This window comes from Vigna unguiculata, chromosome 2 (assembly GCF_004118075.2).
Source record: "Vigna unguiculata cultivar IT97K-499-35 chromosome 2, ASM411807v1, whole genome shotgun sequence".
NCBI lineage: Eukaryota > Viridiplantae > Streptophyta > Magnoliopsida > Fabales > Fabaceae > Vigna > Vigna unguiculata.
The window spans coordinates 15,728,665-15,750,232 of NC_040280.1; the positions used below are offsets into that span (position 1 = coordinate 15,728,665).

A 21,568-nucleotide genomic window follows, 5' to 3' on the forward strand; every position below is an offset into this window, starting at 1 on the left:
GGTGACACCTATGATTTGATTGCCAAAGTGGAATATGTCGATCTCACCACTGTTGAGCTTTTGAGGAGATTCAACAGTTATGGCCAAAATGGTATACCAAAAAATGCCAAGGTTAATGTCACGGTCAATTGTTCTTGTGGGAACAGTCAGGTTTCACAAGACTATGGTTTGTTTATTACATATCCACTCAGACCTAGCAATAATTTGAATGATATTGCTAGCGAGGATCATCTTGATGCATAGTTGCTGCAAAATTATAATCCTGGAGTCAATTTCAGCAAAGAGAGTTGAATTGTTTTCATTCCAAGAAGAGGTATGCTCTTCTCTTACATCATGTTAGTAATGTATTTTGACATTGAAAAAATTTAGATATAGTTGTATACTTCTACTGATGTTTTCCAATGTTTTGGAGTTTTGTTTTGGCAAACTTTTATTGTAAACCTTCTGATGTAAATTACAAGAAAAAAATTCAACAACTCTGATCAAATTATCTTTCTTTTGGTATTATCAGCATGTTGGGGGTAAAAACAATCACTTTGTTCTTGTTCAAAGCATTTTGGATAACCTTTTATGCATTTGCGTGACGTTTTAATTTTGTTTAAACTTGCCAGATCAATTTGGAGAGTATGTTCCCTTGCACCCTAGGTGGGTAACTTAGGTTGTCTCACCTTTCATGCTGAATTATGCACATACAGTTGAATATTGCTGCATGTTTGATTCTATCTTTTTAACTTTAATTTTCTTTTCCATCTTGCAGAAACACAGGTTTGGCTCTCAAACTTTATAGGGAGTTGGTTATAAGAAGATTATTTTCAGCTTAATGTTCACATAAATAGAGAACACAAAGAAAAAGTCAGTGTCTCAGAACTTAAATTCGCTTCTATATATAAGCAGGTCTAGCTAAGGATGATGTTGCTGGAATATCCATAGCAGGAATATGCGGTCTTCTATTACTAGTAATCTGCATATATGTTAAATTCTTCAAGAAGATGGAAGGAGAGAAACCTAAATTGCCAATAAAATATTCTACGGCATTTTCAACTCAAGATGGTTCTAACGAGAGAAAGTCTTATTGTCATATTTTAAGGTTCTATTTGTAATCACGGTGTTTAGACTTTTAGTATATATATATATATATATATATATATATATATATATATATATATATATATATATATATATATATATATATATAAATAAAATATATATTTTGGGAGTGCAAAGATGTTGATACGTTTCTTTTGTTTTTCCTTATCACTATGAATGTCATATAGTAGTTTGTGTTTGAGCTTGTTATATTGTCGTGCTTTAGGAGCCTCACGAACCAAACATATCATACATGACCTTAGGAGTGCACAAATATGTTCTATTTTTTGCTTGGTTGCTTCTTGGCAAAGAGGTCAAGAGTAAAAAAAGAAAGGTGTGTTGTTGAAAGCAACTCATGATTATTCTTCGTTGAAGTAACTGTTATAAAGAATTGTTCTTAAACAATCTATCTTTGCAGATGTTTGCAAAAGAAGTTATGAACTTTGTTGAGCCACAAGGTATCTGGTCAAGGAAGTGTTTGTAATATCAAGTACCGCATTAGAAGGATGTTATTTAATTTTTCATTATGTTTATTTTTCTTATTTAAAACAAATAACATTGTAATGACTTGTTAATTTTAACTTTTACACTTTGTCATATTGTAGACTTTGTTCTTTGTCCCTTTTATAAATGTTATATGCCCAAATTATAATTACCAAAAAATTAAAATCTTTTCCTTTTATAATTTTTCTTTTATTTAAGGATTTATGTATTATTAAAAAATACGAAACAAACAAACAGACAATATTGGAGTTTTTAAATTGTAGGTATTAGTGGATGTTTTGAAAACCTTGACAGTAGTAGGGGTTTTAGAAACCCCTGGGCAGTAGCGGGGTTTTAGAAACCCCTAGCAGTAGCGGGGGTTTTAGAAACCCCTTGCAGTAGCAGAGGTTTTGAAAATCCCTAGCAGTAGCAGGGGTTTCGGAAATCCCAAGTAGTAGTGGGGGTTTCGAAAACCCCAAGAAGTTGTGCTTTTCCAGGGGTTGCTAAAAACCCCCGGTAATCTAATAGTGACGCTGGTTCTTCCAGGAGAATTGCAAACTCCGAGTAAACCCATTAGTGGGGGTTAAAATCCCTGGTAATCTCAAATATAACCCCACTAAAAATAATTATTTTTGTAGTGATTATTTGTCAAAATCTTTTTGAAGAGTGTTTCAAAAAAATATATGTATTTTTTATTTTAATTACACAATATTACTTGTAGTAGTTGGATAACAAAAGATTTTAGCAAAAAATTCAATATTGCATGTTCTGAATTTTTTTATTTTTGTGTTGGGTAATAATTAATTGTCCTCATTCACAACAATTTTAAAAAAGAAATATATAAAATCTTTAAAGATCAAATTTTAAACCAATTTATTTTGGTAAATCATTCCAAAGGTCCCATTTTATAGCGAAATCTCAAGTACGTCCGTCCATTTTTATTTGACTCAATTGAGTCCTTATTTTTGAAAATTCGTTACAATCAATAGTAACAGTGTTAATTATGTGCCACGTGTCAGCACGTGGTTTTTTTTTATTTTTTCTATATTTTTTTAAATTTTTTTTATAATTAAAAAAAAAATTAAAATTTTCATATGTCAATCTGACATTGTGCTATGTGGCAGAAACAGTGTGATGTGGTAGTGGCAGTGCCACGTGTCATTATTGTATGTAAGAAGTCTCAATGTAGTCCCTGTATTTGTTATTTTGTATCAATTTGGTCTCAATTTGATTCAGTTTTAAATAAATTGGGACCAAATTGAGACAAAATAACAAGTTTTTATTTTTAAAGCAACTCTAACATTTATCTATAAATTATAGATATATAAATATTCCATAAACATTTAAATAAATATCAGTGCAAAATATATATTTAAATAAACTTAATTTTGTTAAAAATATCAAATATAATAAAAATACCACTGTAAAATTTATATAAAAATTAAATTTGATACAGGAATGAAATTTGTTAAGTTTTAAAAAAATTAGGACCAAATTGAGACAAAATAACAAATACAAGGACTACATTGAGATTTTTCACATCTAATAGTGACACATGACACTACCACTACCACATCACGTTGTCTCTGCCACATGGCACAATGTCAGATTGACATGTGGCAATTTTAATTTATTTTTTTTAAATTATTAAAAAAATTAAAAAAAATCACGTGCTGAAACGTGACACATAATTAACACCGTTACTGTACAACTAACGGAAAGGAACTGATTGCAACGAATTTTCCAAAATAGGGACTTAATTGAGTCAAATAAAAATGGAGAACCTACTTGAGATCTCGCTACAAAAATGAGAACCTTTAGAATGATTTAATCATTTATTTTCTATTGGTTGTCTTTAGTCATTTATTATTTTACAAATAATAATAATAACATTATCAATAATAATAATAATAATAATAACACTATTAATAATAATAATAATAATAAAATAATATTAATAATATTTATTTGTATCTTTTACAAATATTCTAAAAAGTAGTCACTTTTTTCTCCAGTCAAATATATAATTTCATCCTATTTCTTGTATTCTATTTTTCTCCATTTCCTTCTTTTCTATTAAATATTTGATACCATAAAAAAAAATGTATATTCAATTGGAATATAGTTCATTAGGGATGGCAACGGGACGAGAACGAGTTTCACTATTCCATACCCATTTTCGTAGAAAAAAATCATCCTCATCCCATACTCAAATTCAACGGGTATAAAACTTTTATCTCATCCATATACCCACTGGGTAACGGGTATAATCTCGTACCCATATTCATACCCTTTTATTTTACTATTTTAATATTAATTTAAGGTTTAATTATGTCTTTGGTCCCCATTTTGGACTCGAAATCTCAAATTGGTACCCGAATTTTTTAAAATCTCAAATTGGTCCCCTTTTTAGTTTAAAAGTCTCAAGTTTGCTCTTTCCGTTAAATATGGGTTGAAGGCTTAATAAATAAATATTAATTAACATTGCTGGTGGCTTAATAAATAAATATTTGCACTCCATTCCACCTGTAATTGACAGGTTTCAGTAACAAAAATCTACCTCAGCAACCACAAACGTCGTTTGGCCAGACTTAACGGAAATGGCAAACTTGAGACTTTTAAACTAAAAAGGGGACTAATTTGAGATTTTAAAAAATTTAGGTACCAATTTGAGATTTTGAGTCCAAAATGGGGACCAAAGGCATAATTAAACCTTAATTTAATTAATTTTTATAAAATAATAAAAAATTATGGTTAAGGAAATATAATATTATTAAATATTCAATATTAGTAGGATGATTGTTTCTTCGATATCAAATACTTTGAAACATATTATAATTGTTTACATTTTAGATTAGAATACCAAATAAAATTTTATGAGAACCAAAACATTTATTAAATTTGTAAACATTAATGAAACCTTTGATAAAATTTTAAAATATTTTAAAAAAAATATAAAAGAAAAACAAATATTCAAATTAAAATATATTTTAAATGTTTGTTTTCTTCAATTTTTTAAATTCTAATGAATATCTTTTTTATACACTAATAAAAGTTATAATACATCACTTCATAAAAATGATGCAAAAAATAAATAATAAACATAATAATAAAATTTTGACATAGATCTTGTATCTTTTAAACTCCAATATATGTTGGATAGTGATAAAAAAATATTCATGACAATTACATTAAATTTTTATATTATAGTAAATAAAATTTATTTATACAATTATAGTGAAAAAGTTACAATATGATTGATAATGAGTTAGAAAATAAAAAATAAGTAGATAAAATATATCGAAATAGTATTCTACATGATGAAAATAAATAAAAAATAAAAAAATAAAAAAATTAATAAATGTGTGTCTTAGAAACAATTTGAGAGACTATTGAAAGAAATCGCACAAAAAAATAAATAAATGTATAATTAAGGATATGATAAGATGAAAAATACCTTAGAGATCTAAGCAAACTTTTCAAATATCAACATATATACTCAATGGTTGAGAAATAACGAAAATTATTTTAGCAAAACAAAAGAGTTCTTCAAGCGAAATAAAAATAATTAATAATAAGTAAATTTTTTTTTATATTACCCAGTAAATGAAAGGTTTATACTATTAAACACTTAAAATGAAAGGAAAATATACAATAAATAAAAATATTAAAAAATAATATAAATATTCAAATGTGAGATAATTTTTTTTTAATTAATATACATAATTTTAACATAATTACATAAAAGTTATAAGATAAAAAATATATTGAAAATGCGATGAGTTATATTATATATATATATATATATATATATATATATATATATATATATATATATATATATATAACATTACTTAACTAATTGTAAATATTTTAATAATTTAAACAGGATCGAAAATATGACCGGAATGGATATTATGACAGAGATAAGTACATCTAATACCCAAATGAAAAAAGTAAAAAATTCTCCATACCCAATTAATGCAATTAATGCAGAGATTTCCCATCAGGGAACGAATTTATTTGCATATCTACAGTCCATCCCTAAATTACAAACTTTAGAAGTGTTAAAGGAGCGATTCCAAAATGGTCTTAGAATTATACTTCAGAACGTGGAACTAAAAATAGAAAGCATTATCTCGAGCGAATAAGAAATTTAGTTATGATGGGTATTAGATAAATAAAATCTTTGAAATGCAATGTACAGTAAAATCAATCACTTATCTTTTGCTACATTAATCGGTATACAGGAATCAACCAGAGTCAATGTGCCAAGGAAAAGATCAACACTAACTTGTGCCTCAAATTTCATACATTAATGGGTTGTACCTATCAGAGATTCAGCAAAAGCTGCGGCTAAATATTGACACTGCAGGGTATATGCTTTTTTTTTATGGGTCAAGAAACAATGTGACAGAGGGATCATGCATCGTACAATAAGTATCTTCCAGAAACCTTGAAGAGACAACGAAACTTGTACGAGAAAAGCCATTTCTTTCCTAAAGCTGCAGTGTTGTTCACATCATGCCAAGGCATTTAATGCTGCAATAAATTCAAATCCTCTCTGAAGCTGTGTCCTTGTGTGTTTGCCAGAAAGCTATGACAATCAATATTCCATCTCCATCAAGATAAATGCTATTGTGTAGTAAAATGTGAAGGTCCCTTGGCGTGTTGACTCTCCATCTCAAGAACCATCAAGGATTTCTGCCTTTGATATCGGTTTCTCTTGGCTGCTAATGCTGCATGAGAAACCACAAAATAGTCAACAGTTAGCAGAGGATTTCAGCATCAAACATTCGCGATGATTCTAACGCAATATTTCTAGTCATTTAAAGGAATTTAAACGATTCCTTACTGAACATTTTAGATTTTTTAAAGACAGGATGTGTCTATTAACGCTCCTAAAGGTTTATTGTTGTCACTCCTATTTAAATATTAATTTACAGAAGAGAGCTGACAATAGAGCCGTAGACATATGAGAATAGAGATATGGACAAGGCCACTGCAAAAGATGGACTTAAATCCCTTCTCCTTATTCGCTCCCAACATGAGTAAACTAAGTTAAAGGATTGGATATATGGGCAAAAGAACTAAAACGACTACAGAACAGAAGAATGCTAGTAAAGACGTCCAACCTGTTGAAAAGTAATAGAAATTTCTATCTCAGCGCGTTTTGTTGGCAAGAAGTGAAATCCCTTTACGCCGAGACAAGTTCTAGTGTGCATTTTTTTGTTTGAAAATACTATAGCCTAATTAGAGATGTTACTCCCCCTAAATCAAAATGCTTGATAAAGTGTGGTCCCCATGATTTTGTATTTAAGGCTCATCATGTTTTCGGTGAATCTATCTGTCAAACCATGCTCTAGATGACTGTTTAAACTCATATAATGATTTTCAAACCATGTAGAAATGCACTTTTCAAACCATGTAGAAATGCATTTTTCACATCAAATTATTGCAAATTTCAATCATGGTTTGTTGCCAAAGACAAAATTACGTGTGTTCATTTTTACAACTGGTGCCAAAGGTCTCCAAGTAATCCACTGCATAAGTTTCTAGGTGGTAGGATGATTAGTTTGCAAGTATTGTTCTTCCTGATGTCTTCATTTCCAAATCCATGGCTTCTTTCCGTTTTTTTTTTTTCAATTAATGCCTCAAATATAAAAGAAGGTTTAGTCGTGGTGTTTAGGATTGTGATAAAGGTTCTATGGATAGATGAGAATTTTTGAAAGGATAGATAGTTTGCTAAAAGGATAAGGTGGTTTAGTGCAAGCTCTGGTTCCTTTTCTTTGAGCAAGTGGGAGATCTAAACTTTGGTCCACTTGTGCAATTGGTTCTACAAAAGGAAATTTATCACAAGGAATTTCATCATAATTAGTAGAATCAGTATTTATAGGAACAGACACAATTACGTCTCACATAATGATATAGGGTTGAACTCTAGACCATGAACAGATCCTAGAATGGCATTTCCTCTTCATTTGTACACCAGATTTTTCATAAATTTTGTATGTGGCCTAATAACAGGTCCAACAGATTCAAAATTTTGATTCACCTCTGCTCTTTCCCTCTGGACTTAAGTTTCAGTTGTATTACCCTTTTGAATTTCATTTCTTTCATTTTCTGATCCAAAAGACAAATCTGGGAATATAAAAAGCACATCATCATCCTCTTGTAAACTCTCCCCTTGAGGATGAGGATGGCTAAAATAGTTAACTTGCTCATTCAATGCGACATCACTTGACAGAATTTTTTACAAGGAAGATGAAAGCACTTATACCCTTTTTTTATGTGACAGAGTACTCTATCAAAACACATTTAACAGTCGTTGAGTCTACTTTTCCCCTTTGTTGTTTGTGAAGATGTACAAATGAGACACACCCAAATATTCTAGATGGAAGGTTAAGTGAATGAGTTATGAGGATAGAATGAGAGGAGAACTTCCATTGGACTTCTTAATGACAAAAGAGTAGAAAGTAACCTATTTATCAAATAAGTGGCAGTAAGTATGGCTTCTCCCCAAAACCCACATGTCCCAGGATTGGAACCTGGCCTGATACCATCTCAAAATTAGAAGAAAATAATTTCTCTCTCATTCAGTCTCATTAAATCTGATATATACGTACATACATTGATTGAATAATTTAGGAAACAAGCACAACCTTCTAGGAAACTGATCTCTGAGATTGCAGGACTGATATGCTAATTATAAAACCAAGATACAACCAATATATAGAATTAAAACTAATAGGAATAAAATATGAAACTTCCTACAATATCTTGACAGAATAAAATCTAAAGCTTTCTAAAATATCTAAACAATAATGGTTGTCATAGCTTGTGGTCGAAGTGTGACTCAATTTCGGTAGTGCAGACTTTCCAAAAGGATCATATTATCCTTTGGTATCTTTGATCTAGATGGCATGATACCAAGTTCAAATGTAAAAGTATGAGATTTGATGTTTCTCATATTTATTGAGAAGTGAATCATTATCGTGATAAGTTTGTATACTTTGGAGTAAAAGAAAGACGTAGTTGGTGGTAGAATGACATTCCAAATTTTCTTAGATGATTTCTTTAGGAATATGGGTTTTCAACCTTACTACAGGTTTGTATCTTAAGTAGATTTTGATATGGTCCCCCTACTTTTCTATATTTCTTTTCTATACTTTTATGCTGCTTAGGTATACCACAAATGATTAATATTATAGAGTGTCAACATAGTTGGGATCATACATAATATGGTGATGCTTTTTGCATACTCTAATTTTGATTAAAACAATCCTACTTTCTTAATAGGATTTAACTTTGATTGCTGACTATATAAATAGTTTTACCTTTTCACTATCAATGAATTAATTTTGCCTTCATTCGAAAAACAGTTAAAATTTTCAATGTTTGTGATCACTGCTGTACTAATTGGGTTCAAACTGAAGAAAATAAAAATGAAATCATACTTACATGTTAATTCATGAGGTAGAGCAAAGTCATAGTCGTTCCTTCTCCTCCTGATGCAAATATAGACCAGCAGCAGTATCGCACAGAAAACAAAAGAACAGGACACGCCTATTGCAATTTTACCCTGAGTAGATAATTTTCCATTCTTCCAAAACATAGGACAACTTGGCAGAGATGGTACACCACACAAACCTTTGTTTCCAGAGAGACTGAGGAAAAACAAATCAAATTGAAGGTGTCAGAAATTATTTACCACTGAATTATATAACTACAATTTAATTCCGCTTTAATAAGTGCACCATGGCACACAATCTTTTGGTGTTATACTACTTTAGTACCTATTACATCCCAAGCAACTTAGGAAACAACTAATGCTGACAAATTGCCAAGAAGAAAAAAATCTTAGCAGGAGCATCCTTGTAAAAATTGGCTATATATGTACTTTTGAATATTCGGTCAAACAAAAATCATTGACAACTCATCCTTTAAAGTTTGAAGGTAAAAAAAAGTTAAGGATTTCAGAGATCATTAAATTTACTTCAGCTTACATAAATACAATGTAGTTATCCTTATTGTAAAATACAAGCAGAACAAATGAAAGTTATAGAGGAGCTGGAAACTTTACATAAAGATCTGTCATAAGCTAATTTTGGTATTAAATGCAGATGATAGACGACATTATAGACCTAGATGGATGTGATTTTGCGAGCAGCTTATTTTAAATAAGTAAACACATAGACAGGACCCTATAGATAATGATAATCGAGTATGGAAGTTATTTCAATCTGAACACATTATCCAGAAGATTATAGAATAAAAGTATTGGATTAAATTGACATACTCTATAGCTCCACCATGCACACCAATGGAATAAAGTTGTTCTGGTACTTGTCCTTCCAATAAGTTACCATTCAATAGCCTAACAATTAGTCAAAAAAAAAAAAAAGATTAGAAAAATGAATCAAGTAAGAAAAAATTGCCAGTAGGGTAGAAGGGACACCTTCTTAAGACTCACTAGGGGTCATGTATTATCTACCATTTCTTTTCTACAATGCGAAACCACTTAACAGAGAAGAAAAATAGTAGCTTCAATGGAAAATAATAAGATGCCTGGACATAACGTTTTCTCTTACAAAAAGTAATCAAGCCTGATGTATTTGTGTTGGGATCAAAAGAGAAGGATACTAAATGTCCACAAAAGAAGAGGACAGTTAGTTAGGCAGTTAGTAACTGAAGGGAATTAAGATATATAAAGAATTTAACATTAATAGTGGAGAGTTATGTCCACTCAATCATATTAATTGATTTCTTGGTAATAGAAGACAAGAAGGGAACCATTTCCTTGACAAAGCTTGCTCTAAATAATGAAATATCTCTCTCTTGAATTTGGAGACTTCACTAGAGTTTGTCGAGAAATTTGCTGTGATGCACACGACACAACACAAGAAGAGCATTTATCGATAACCTTATTTCTTTAAGGAAGTATTATGTTTATTATTTCATTTAACAGTTTTTTATCCTTACGCGTGTCCTGAAGCCACATTTTAACAAAATCCTATATATAATGCAGTAGATACTTACACGAGCTGCAGACTTGAAGAGGCTCCTATACTATCAGGTATTGAGCCCGTTAACTGATTGTTTGACAAGTCCCTATAGTATTTTTGGAAAAAAAAAAACAATGAATGTGTTAGATAAACAAACATTACATTTTCTTAAATAGATAAACCTCTGAATCAAAATAGAAACATTTCTTTCCACAAAGAAAGAAACTGTACACCATTAATTGCTCCTGGATTTACATAGCGCTTTTCCTTTTAATTCCATAAATTTCTCTAAGTCCCTCATTTGAGCAAATTTTGATTTCGGTTCTTCAAATTTAAAATTGATCTTTTCTTTAATATGAAAAAAAGCTTATTTTAGTCCCTATGTCTAAACTGCTTTTACACAAAATTTGTGAGAATGAATACTTCAAAAGGAAAAGTAATAAGGTATTTGATAATAAGAATAAAAAATTGAAATAGGTTACCATGAAACAACTTGTAATTGTCAGTCCTATAAGCAACAGTTTTAATAATATTTGGAGGACACGCGTTTTTTCCAATTACACGGACTAAAAAACCAATTTTAAATTTAAGGGACTAAAACTTACACTCAAATTTTGAGATACTAAGAACATATGTAAGTCAAAATCTTATTACTTAAAAACACATTCAAGAAACAAATAATGCCCTTTTTCCCTCCTACACAGATCCTCAAACATGCTACTCTCCTTTCATCAAATAATCTTACTCTTGAATCTTATTTATGAAATGAAATAAAAAAGAAAAAAATCAGTTGTATTTTCAATTACTGGAACCATCACATATTTCCATTTTACATTTCTATAAAAAAATATTTTGTTCCACTTTTCTTACTTCCAGAAAAATACTCTTAAGTACATTCAAGAAACAAATAATCCCCTTTCTCTCTCCTACCCATAGATCATGCTTCTCTCCTTTTATCAAGTAATCTTATTTATGAAGTGAAATAGAAACAAAACAAAAAAAATTTCACTTCTATTTTCTATTACTATAACCATCATATATTAATAAATTTCCCTTCTACCTTTCCATGAATTTTTTTTCTCTACTTTTCTTACTTTCAGAAAAATACTCTAAAGTACACATTTTGCAAATCAAGATAAGACATCAAATATATTTTTTAATTTGTCCAAAGATCATTAAATTACTTTTTCATAATTAATAACAAGAATACACGTGAAAGTTTCTCTTGACATGCACTAATTGAAGAAAAATATCATATGAATCAACATGAAAAGAAAATATTTTAAATGCAAAGACGTGATTAAATAACTTTATTTCTTGTATTTCAATAATGTATATCTCAGAGAAATATTAAATAAATTTTTCTATTATTTCAGGAATATATTATATCATAGAAATAATAGAAATGCAAATGGATATTTTCTTGTGTTTGGATTACAAAAAAAGAAAAAAAAGTTTTAAATTTTTAAAAATACTTGTTTGTGGTAACTTTGAATGAGCTGCCTATGCAAGAAAATTATATAATATCCAGATATACGATAATATTCCAGTACATATCCATTGAGGTCCTTCATATGTAAATATAAAGCAATAAATCTATCATTCAATTTCAATTTATGGCATCAAAACCAAATAGTGATTTCAAATTTATAGCTAAAAGTATAAAACTGATGACATTTAATTATTAGTGAATGATCCATATGATGTTTCTAAACGTGATGTTCCATAGCTTCCAGAAAAGCATAAAAGATATTTCTATCCAATATTCGGTACAACTACAAATATAAATGAAAGAAGCATCTCTCACAAACTATCAATTCTAAGTGGGTAAATAACTTGGAAACGTATCCACAACTAATCAAACAAAAGACTCCAATTCAGTTGAGTTAGGTAAAGTATTATGCATGACTAGTAGAAAACAAAAACTCAAAGCTTACAGGTGTATGAGGGATTTTTGACCTAGTCCAGAAGGTATTTCACCCGTCAACAAATTAGAACTCAAATTCCTGTAAAATTGAAGAGATGTTACCTGATGATAGAAACAAACAAAGGCATGACTAAATTTCTCTAGGAAAATACATTCTAAAAGCATAAACTTAATGAAATACAATCTACTACAAAATTATATGAGCAGATCCAAATGCAAAATTCTAGCCAAGATGATGCATGTATAACAAGGGTAGCTCAAAACTATTGAAGGAATTTATTGGCGGTTAAGAACAGCAAAAATTAAGAATAGTTTCCATTTTATCATTATTGCATGAACCTAATGTGTCATATCATAATAGAAAGGCTGAAGCCACGCAAAGAAAACAAGTTTAGTTGAAAGCACCAAAGCTGATCATATTTGAAAAAGAATATTAATTCATACAGTAAAAGTGATGGTTGTCAAACTAGCAAGTGAACTCATAATATTGTACCCATTTACAACTTTAGGTAGCCAAATAGATTGCACTAACTGTTAAAGTTCTATCTTGGCAGCATCTGTCATAGTATTGTACCCGTTTACAACTTCAGGTACCCATTTGCAATCAGATTTTCACTTTTTTTGATAGTCAAATAAGCGTCCATCAGGGTCTTGCTTATTCTAGTAGCAAGTCAAGACATAGAACTCCAACAACTCAATGTGAAGACAGCCTTCCTCCATGGCAAGCTGGAGGAAGGCATTCTAATGTGTTAGCCAAAAGGTTTTGAGGAGGCACGTAAGGAGGAGTAGGTGTGTAAACTGAAGAGGTTTCTGTATTAGCTGAAATAATCTCCTAGACAATGGCATAAGAGGCTTGAATTGCTCATCTCTCAAGGGCACAATGAAAGTCCTTATGATCCACATGTCAATTATAGAAGGTGAAGGATGGTGCGTTTGTCTACCTGTTATACGTAGACAGCATATTGATAGCCTTTCGTCACAAGGATGAGATCAAAAGGTTGAAATAGCTACTTGGTAGTGAATCTGAAATGAAAGATATGGACACAATTGTGAAGATTTTAAGACGGTTATTAGGGATGTCAACGGGGTGGGTAGGGTACGGGTAGTAGCTCCCCCATATCCTACCCGCTTGATAAATAACCGTCTCGTACCCGTACCCATATCTGTCGGGTATCTGTTATGCGGGTACCTGTCTATTTTTTTCATATCTGCGGGTATCCACGGGTATTTACAAAATTATTTTAAAAATAAACATTTAATCATAAATTCAAATAAAATAAAATACATCACTGTCATAAATTTTAAATAAAGTTAAAACAAACTCAAGTCCATACAAGTCCAAATAATTATAAAAATAAATATAAAATTCTTTAATTAGTGTTTTTATTAAAAAGTCCACTTTCTCTGATTGATTCCTGAAAAATAATCAAATAATAAACCTCAACTGTCACGTGCCAAATAATCTTATTTTGATTCCATCATTTGACAACAAGCATACCATAAACGTCATTGTCTATATAGGATTTGATGTATATGCCCAATTTCAAAGAAGGGGAAGAGAAGAATATCAAGGGGTGTACTTGGAAGAAGACAAGTACCAATACTTGAAGCTGGAAGAATGAAGACAGAAGACAAGATGTGCAGCTTAGAAAAAATTATGTCAGAATGTTTTTTACTATGATACCTGTACCCACCCCGTTAACATGCGGGTATGAAAAATATCCGTACTCGCGGGTACCCGCGGGTATCCATTTTTAATATCTGTTTCCTACCCATTGCGGGTTTTATCTGCGGATACCCGCGGGTACGGATATTTTTGATATCCCTAACGGTTATCAAGAGGATTAACCCAAAAGTACTTTACGTGTCAAAGGCAGTACATTCAAGAGGTGCTCAGACGTTTTAGAATGGAAGGTATTAAAGTCGTGAGAAAAACTTTGGCATACATGGCATACATCTTTCTGAACTCAGTTGTACTCAAAATAATGAGGAGAAGCAATACATGTCATGTGTTTCTTATACTAGTGAAGTGGGAAGTTCAACGTATGTTATATACACTAAACTAAACCTTATACTTATTCAAGCATCTAGTTTGGTAAGTAGATGTGAGCACCCATTGGAAAGAGCATTGGCAAGCTATGAAGTGGATTATAAGATACTTGAAGGGAACCAGGATACTGAAATTATCTTTAAGGGTGGTTCACAATGTACTCTAGCAAGATTCTCAAGCTCTGACTATACCATAGACTTGGATGCTAGTCAATCACAGACTACACATTCACAATTGGCTATCGTTAATTAGTTGGAAAGCTACTTCCCAACCAGCCTTGTCTATCATTAAAAGCAAAGTATATTGCATAGCAAAAGTTAAAGAGGATGACATTTTGTTGAAGGATCTAATGGATGGTTTGAGTGCAATTTGTTTTGCCAAGGATCCTATCAGCATGGTAAGACAAAGCATACCAACGTGAAATAACACTTCTTTCATATTGATAAGAGAACTGAAGTGAAGAAGATCGTTACAAAGGAGAACCCAGCAAATCTCTTCATGAGGCCAATTCTCAAGAGCAAGTACATGCATTGTCCGCATTTTTTGAACATGGATTACTAGTAGTAATTCCAGGTGAAAGATGTGATAGTCCAAGGTGGAGTTTGTAGATCTTAGTGTACTGAACTCTACCTATTGCAGACGTTCACGAGTAGAGAGTCTAATGACAAGAATGGTAGACCATCTAGTGAACAGTAATCAATGTATACGTTTTAGTTAGTTAAGATTTTATTTGTAATTCTAACTAACTTACCACGTTGAGTTTCCTTTATAAGATGTATTGTATGCATCTCCAAATTATGTTGTTAAATTTATGATTGTTATTGTATTGCCCAACTTACATAAACCTGCTTTTTTGGGTGTATGTACCTAGCCTAAGTGTTGGGTATTATAGGGTATACCTTTTCCTTGTAATGCACTCCTTTCTCTTTCATGTATGTGCATATATGTGTGTGTGTGTATATATACTTACAATAACTAAGTACAGTAACTCACTAATTTTTATCATTAAAATTCAAGTTGGTATCAAAAGCCCTATCTTTAGGTCATCATTGTTTCCTGTGCATCGAGAAGTGTGACCCAACCCTAGTGATCAAGTGACCAAAAGTTGTGAGGCACCACCATACGCCAATCTCCATTAGCCCTCACCATGCATGTGTCCCATGTGTAACCTTCCCAATGTCAGAATATCACTAACCACCACCATTTGTCTCGCTAACGTCTTTTATATACATTTCAGCCCTTGACTTCTTGGTTCAACACACTTGGGTAGCTGGTCAAGGCTTAGAGTTTTAACCCTCTCCTCAAATCTATTTGCGGTTCTTTGTCATTGCAATAGGTTTTACTATCTTTGCTACCTTTTTATGCTACTCCTACTACCATGAAAAACTCAAGTGGAAGAACTATTTATTTTAGTCCGTGTTTGTGGAGTTATGGTTCCTTGGTCAAGGATACTATGATCATCTGGAAAAGGGAGTCAGTGATGTTCCAAATGAAGATATACCTTTGTGGCATAAATTAGACTTCCAATTATATTGTTTTATGGCAGTTAGTTTAACAGGATGTATATTGACAGGGTTGGCAAATTACAAGTCTATTGATAGTCTCATGGATCCAAATCAAAAATTGACAATGGACCAACGTCAAACTTTTTCAGATCCAGAAAGACAAATGAGGTTGATGGGAAAACTCATTCATCTCAATATTACAAGACCTAATATTTCTTACGTTGTGGGAGTTGTTAGTCTATTCATGCAAAATCCTCATATTGATCACTGGAATGTTGTAATTCACATACACAAAAGGTTCTATGACAAGGATTGTTGTATAAGGACAAAGGAAATACTAAAATTATGGGATATTATGATGCAGATTTGGTTGGTTGTCCCACGAACAGAAGATCCACCACAATATATTGTATATTCATTGGAGGGAATATTGTCTCCCGGAAACATAAGAAATAAAGTGTCATTGTTCGATTCAGTGCACATGCTGAATATTGATCTATGGCTCTAGGGATTAAAAAACTCCTTCAAGAAAATTTTGTGAAGTTGAGCAAATGAAGTTGTATTGTTATGATCAGGTAGTCATTCCTATTGTTTCCAATCTTGTGTTTCACAAAAGGAGAAGTTGTTGTCCAAGGAACTATGTACTGGATTTTATGTAATAATTTGTAATTTGCATTTCATATATTGTTCCTAGCCTGTTTTAGTCCAAACCACTGCATAAGTGCTTCAGAGAAGGCTATGCAAGAAGTGACTTATGAGAATCAAATTTTATTTCTGCACTCCATTTGCCTAAAACCATGTTGAAGTTGTCCCCTTCTGCACATCATTTCAGCTTCAAGGAAAAACACATGGAAACCTCACAATTATGTCACAGCTAGCTACCAATAAAACTCAGCAGATCTTTCAAGAAACAAGAAATCCATTCCTGACTCTGGCCATACAACGGAAGCATTTTCTGCTTATTGTGATCCAGTATATCCTGGAAGTGGCTCATCAAGGAGCACATTGTCGGCTTCAAATCGAGGTCATGACTCTTGAACCCAAATGCACAATCCAATGATTTCCTCAAATCTTTTTTATTTTGTGCATTCAAGTTTCAAATACAAGCAAGTTTAGAACATGTTTTATTCCTGCTGTTAAACTTCATAAGAGAGAGAGAGAGAGAGAGAGAGAGAGAAAGTAGAAACATATTTCATGAAACTGATTTTATTGAACTTCACTTAACTTTCAAAGTTCTGTACATGTATGTATTTATACTACAATGCATAGAATAGGATGCACAATTTGGTCAACTATTGACTACTGTTGACCATTGACCATTGCATAGTACCCCTAATTATTAGATGCACAATACCAATTATTAACTGTACACTAACACCTGCTCAGGTTCCATGTGTTCTGTTGTTGTTTCATGTATTGTTTGTGCCCAAGTTTTAGGTATTCTATTGTGTTAATGTGTTTTATGTATCTTCCCAACTGACATTATACTGTGCTTGTTTTACTGGATTGATGAGTAATTAAAGCACAATTCTGTTTGTTGTGTTTCATTTCCAAATGTTATGTCTGAATATGTTTTCTTGTCCCCTATGCAAAATGTCTGGTTAAGTTCTATTTGAGTTCTGTTCTTTTTATTTTGGTTATAATGTTTCTATTAATTCTTGTCATTTCATGTTAGAAGGACAGGAGGAGTGACCGTTGTAAGACATTAAAAGCGAAAGGATTACGACTAAGGTGTTGTTGATTTTGGAATACTTACTAGAAGAACACCATTTACACTTAAAAAAAAATATTATTTTTGCAGTAGTTAAACTTTTATGACTTTGAGCTGAGTTTTTTTAATCTTTGTAAAGTTTACATAGACTTTTGGGTTGACAACCTTGGTTCTGATAGAACAAACACATATATAAGCTAAACAAAAATATAATGAGAACATAATAATGACTGGAAACTATGCCTATTTTTATAACATGACAACCAGGGCATCTCATATCAATTTAACCGCATGATGTGAAAGAAAACTAGTACATATAAAAATTTGGCTGCTGATACTTACAGGCTTACCAAATCTGACAAAAGACTAATCTGGTCACTTATGAACCCTTTCAAGCCTTGACTGCCCAAATCACTGAAATCAAGATTGAAACATGGATAAAACAAAAAATGTAGGAGAAGAAATAAATCATAAATGATTGAAGAAATATTGTCTGAACAAAAAACAAGCTGTGGCTTCCACCATTTTATTTTTCTTTTTCTAGTTTCAGAGAGCATGAGTTGAACCCATAATGCCCTACCTACCAAGCTATTTAGGGTAAAGAGTATTAATAAGCTCCAAAAGGTGATTGGCAGAATAATTAAGAGGAGGGAGAAATACTTTTTTATTCTACAAAAAAGATATAAGAAGCCTTTATTTATTTATTTTTTCCTATTTTTTGCTGAATTATAATAAGCCTTTCTTTATTTCTTTTTCTTAGTTTGGTGAATTATAATAAGCCTTTCTGATATAATGATATGGCCACAACATATCATGAGCACCTTAGACTCACCCACCCTCAGTAGTCAGTATACTTCAGTATACTTAGCATATGAAATCTAACCGACCACAACACCGCTAACCTTACGCATAAAGCTTCAAATGCAATTATTAAGAGACTTTTTTTAGTAAGACGTAGCAATAATCTTCTTACCAAAAACCAATTTAAAGCTCAATAACTTTCGAGAATAAGAAGCAATGCATACATTTGACTTATCACCAAAGCAGTATTATCTTTACTCATACGGCAGGTAACTCCCTCCCACGCATCCCAATTAGTAGGAGCACAAGGATCACCATTCCAACCCATTCTTTCAGGCACCCGAAGTGAATCTTTCAATGCTTTCATGGCATCCACTGCACCCAAACATAGAAAAAGAAAGAAAAGGTCATTCAGTGACCATAATTCTTTTGTGGCTGCTCTCCAGTCAACAAAATTTTGACCAAGTCCCTCCTTGCACATTGATGTAAATAAAATTCATTACCAAAATAATTGCCACATATATTAGCACAAAATTCACAACCAAAATTTTTATAGAAAAAAATTGCCCAAACCAACCACCCAAATAATCGGTTAACATATTTCACAAAATTAGTAAATCATAACATCCCAACTAAATTTCCAATAACACACTACCTTATGACATCAATTCCCCACAAAATTATTAGCGAAAAACCGATAGATGGATCCAAAGTCAATTTCCATACGGTCATCAAAGTTTCCCAATTTGCATCCGTGAAAAAATGAATTAAAAACAGAAAATCCTTCCCAAATCAAGAAAACAAAACCCGATCCCTTCTATGCATCAAATTTCCAAAATCACACAGAATTTAAATTAACCAAAATCATACTTCTCAATCCCTCAATTACCGAAAATAAAGTCAAAAAACACACCCGCCCACTCACCTTGTTGAGGAACAGTTGAAGGATCACTAGGCACCAGAGCGTAATTCTCAATCCCACAGATCAGAGGCGCACCCACCACCCCCACGAGCTTCACGCTCAACAGGCTGCTACTCAAGTTCTTCACCGTGTGATGCCAAGTAAACGCCGCAAAACCCCCAACTTGCTTGTATATATCAACCCTGGTCAAATTATCACCGTTTATGTACACATCAAACACCCTTCCCCCCACCCTCCTCACCCGCCCTTCAATCTCAGCAAAATGCAGCCACACCAAGTAATCAAGCTTTGCGTCCACGCTCAACTCGTACTCCAAAACCCCGCCTCTCTCCTCTGCGGTCGTCGCCGTCATCACCGCCGTCTGGTAAAGCTTCTCCGGGAAGTAATTCGGCTTTTGCTCAGCCCCACTTATGCTGTTCCGCGTCGATATGGCTACGACTTTACTCCGGCCGGTTCGGAATTCCTTATCGGACTGCCAGGAGCGGCCGAACAGGTCGGAGTCGTTGGAGAAGCCCGGCCCCCACTGGTCGGAGCCGCAGGAGAGTCTCCCGTAGTTGACAAGCACAGTGCCGTTGTCGGCGATTGCGGCGGCGTCGTAGGAGGCCAGATCGGCTGCGAAGAGCTCGATGGAGGAGATCACCGGCGGGTCCGTGGCGAGGCTGTAGAAGCAAATTAGGGCTTCTGAGGAGAGGATTGTGGCGAAGAGGTCGGCGTAGGCGCCTTCACGGGCGAGGGACAGGGGCCATGGCGAGCGCCAGGAGAAGACGACGGTGGAGGCGACGGCGACGTCGAAGGAGGGAGGGTGGGACCTTCCGTCGTAGTTGTCGTAGACGACGAATGTGCGTAGGAGGTAGCGCGAGGGAGGGAGGGAAGGGATAGCGTAGCAGTTCTTCTTGCCGGAGGAGATTGGAAAGAAGCGGAGAGTCTTCTCGTGCGCATGGTGGAAGTGAAGCGGCTCCGACACGATCCCGGTGGCGCCGCCACTGAAGTACCGGTCCGACAGCCACGTCGTGTTGAACGGGTCCGTGGTGTTCGTCGGACTTCCACAGTCGATGCGATACGACAAACCTTTCAATATCAAAAATTAAATATATTAAATAAAAGAAATGAAGTGTTAAGAGTGCTTTTGTCTGTGTGTGAAGATGCTTACCATATGGGAATGAAAAAGAACGGGGAAGATTGGTGGAAGTGGTGGTGCTGAAGATGATGCTCAAGAGTGGGAGAGTGAGGGTGAGAGTGAGAAAGAGAGACATTGTGTGTGTGTTTTAGTTGGGTTGTGATGATGGTGTAGAAAAGATTGGTGCCAAATGGGAAAGGAGGAGACTGGGTAATGATGTAATAATAATGGGACAATCTAAAGAAATTAGATGAAATGAAAATGAAGATTCTAAGGAAACATTGTTAGAGTAGAGAGAAAGATATACAAGGTGTTTTGTGTGCCGTGAGTGAGAGGGAGTGATAAATTCATTGGCGAAGTTTTGGCACTTTTTAGTTTTGATATTTGGGGGTGGTTAATGCTGAGCCAGGACCTTTATTAACTTTCTTGCTTGTGGTCGAAGAAGGTTGGGAAGGGATAATGGGAGTGCGCGAGAACTGAGAAAGCATCTAAATTAGAAAATCCTAATACTGTACAAAAACGGTGGGAGTTTGGCTATGATTACTCTATGTGAGTGAGTGCTGTGACTTATTGGTGAACTTGATGTTGATATGTACAATAAATGGAGCTTTTTTGTCCTAGTCTTGCACACGTGACCAGGCAAGCACCGTTCGGACAATGAGAAATTCTTTCAAGAGCATTTTTTTCTCCAACACTGGTTATCAATGCTTTCTTTAGATTCAAGCGCGGAAAATTGCTGACAAGAAAAGAATGTTTAGAAAATAGAAACAAAATATTTAAAAACAGGAAAAATAAGAAGTATTTTATGTATAAGCCTTTTTTTTTAGTATTGAAGACTTTTCTCCCTTCTTACATGAAGTTTCTTTAATTCATTAATGTTGTATTCCTCTTTTCTTTGTAATTTCAGTATTGAGTGTACCATCCTTTGTAATGTCAATGTTGAGTGCATAAGGAATGAAAG

General features: G+C 33.2%; 1 protein-coding gene across 2 annotated transcripts; it reads right to left on the bottom strand.

Moving 5' to 3' along the window:
- Window positions 1-5,741: 5,741 nt before the first annotated feature.
- LOC114173519 (receptor-like protein 4) lies at window positions 5,742-21,316 on the bottom strand. Of its 2 annotated transcripts, none has more exons than XM_028057975.1 (9): window positions 20,641-21,316; window positions 19,494-20,558; window positions 18,793-18,943; window positions 18,118-18,181; window positions 12,512-12,603; window positions 10,609-10,680; window positions 9,869-9,946; window positions 9,031-9,236; window positions 5,742-6,308 (listed from the first exon to the last, which is right to left on the bottom strand). In XM_028057975.1, the coding sequence occupies exons 1-9, from the start codon at window positions 20,741-20,743 to the stop codon at window positions 6,205-6,207; spliced, it is 1,935 nt and encodes a 644-aa protein (XP_027913776.1). In that variant the 5' UTR covers window positions 20,744-21,316; the 3' UTR covers window positions 5,742-6,204. The 2 variants fall into 2 exon arrangements, with proteins under 2 accessions (XP_027913776.1, XP_027913777.1); XM_028057976.1 differs by having other exon boundaries at window positions 12,512-12,580; window positions 18,110-18,181; window positions 20,641-21,311.
- Between the last annotated feature and the right edge of the window lie 252 nt (window positions 21,317-21,568).

Bases quoted from the DNA above. Each gene is read 5' to 3' on its own strand.
- LOC114173519 (XM_028057975.1), bottom strand. From the start codon at position 20,743: ATGTCTCTCTTTCTCACTCTCACCCTCACTCTCCCACTCTTGAGCATC. The intron at 18,944-19,493 runs GTGAGTGGGCGG...GTTTGGGTGCAG, and splicing joins TTCAACTGTTCCTCAACAAG to TGGATGCCATGAAAGCATTG. The intron at 12,604-18,117 runs GTAAGCCTGTAA...TTCTATCATCAG, and splicing joins TTAGTCTTTTGTCAGATTTG to GTAACATCTCTTCAATTTTA.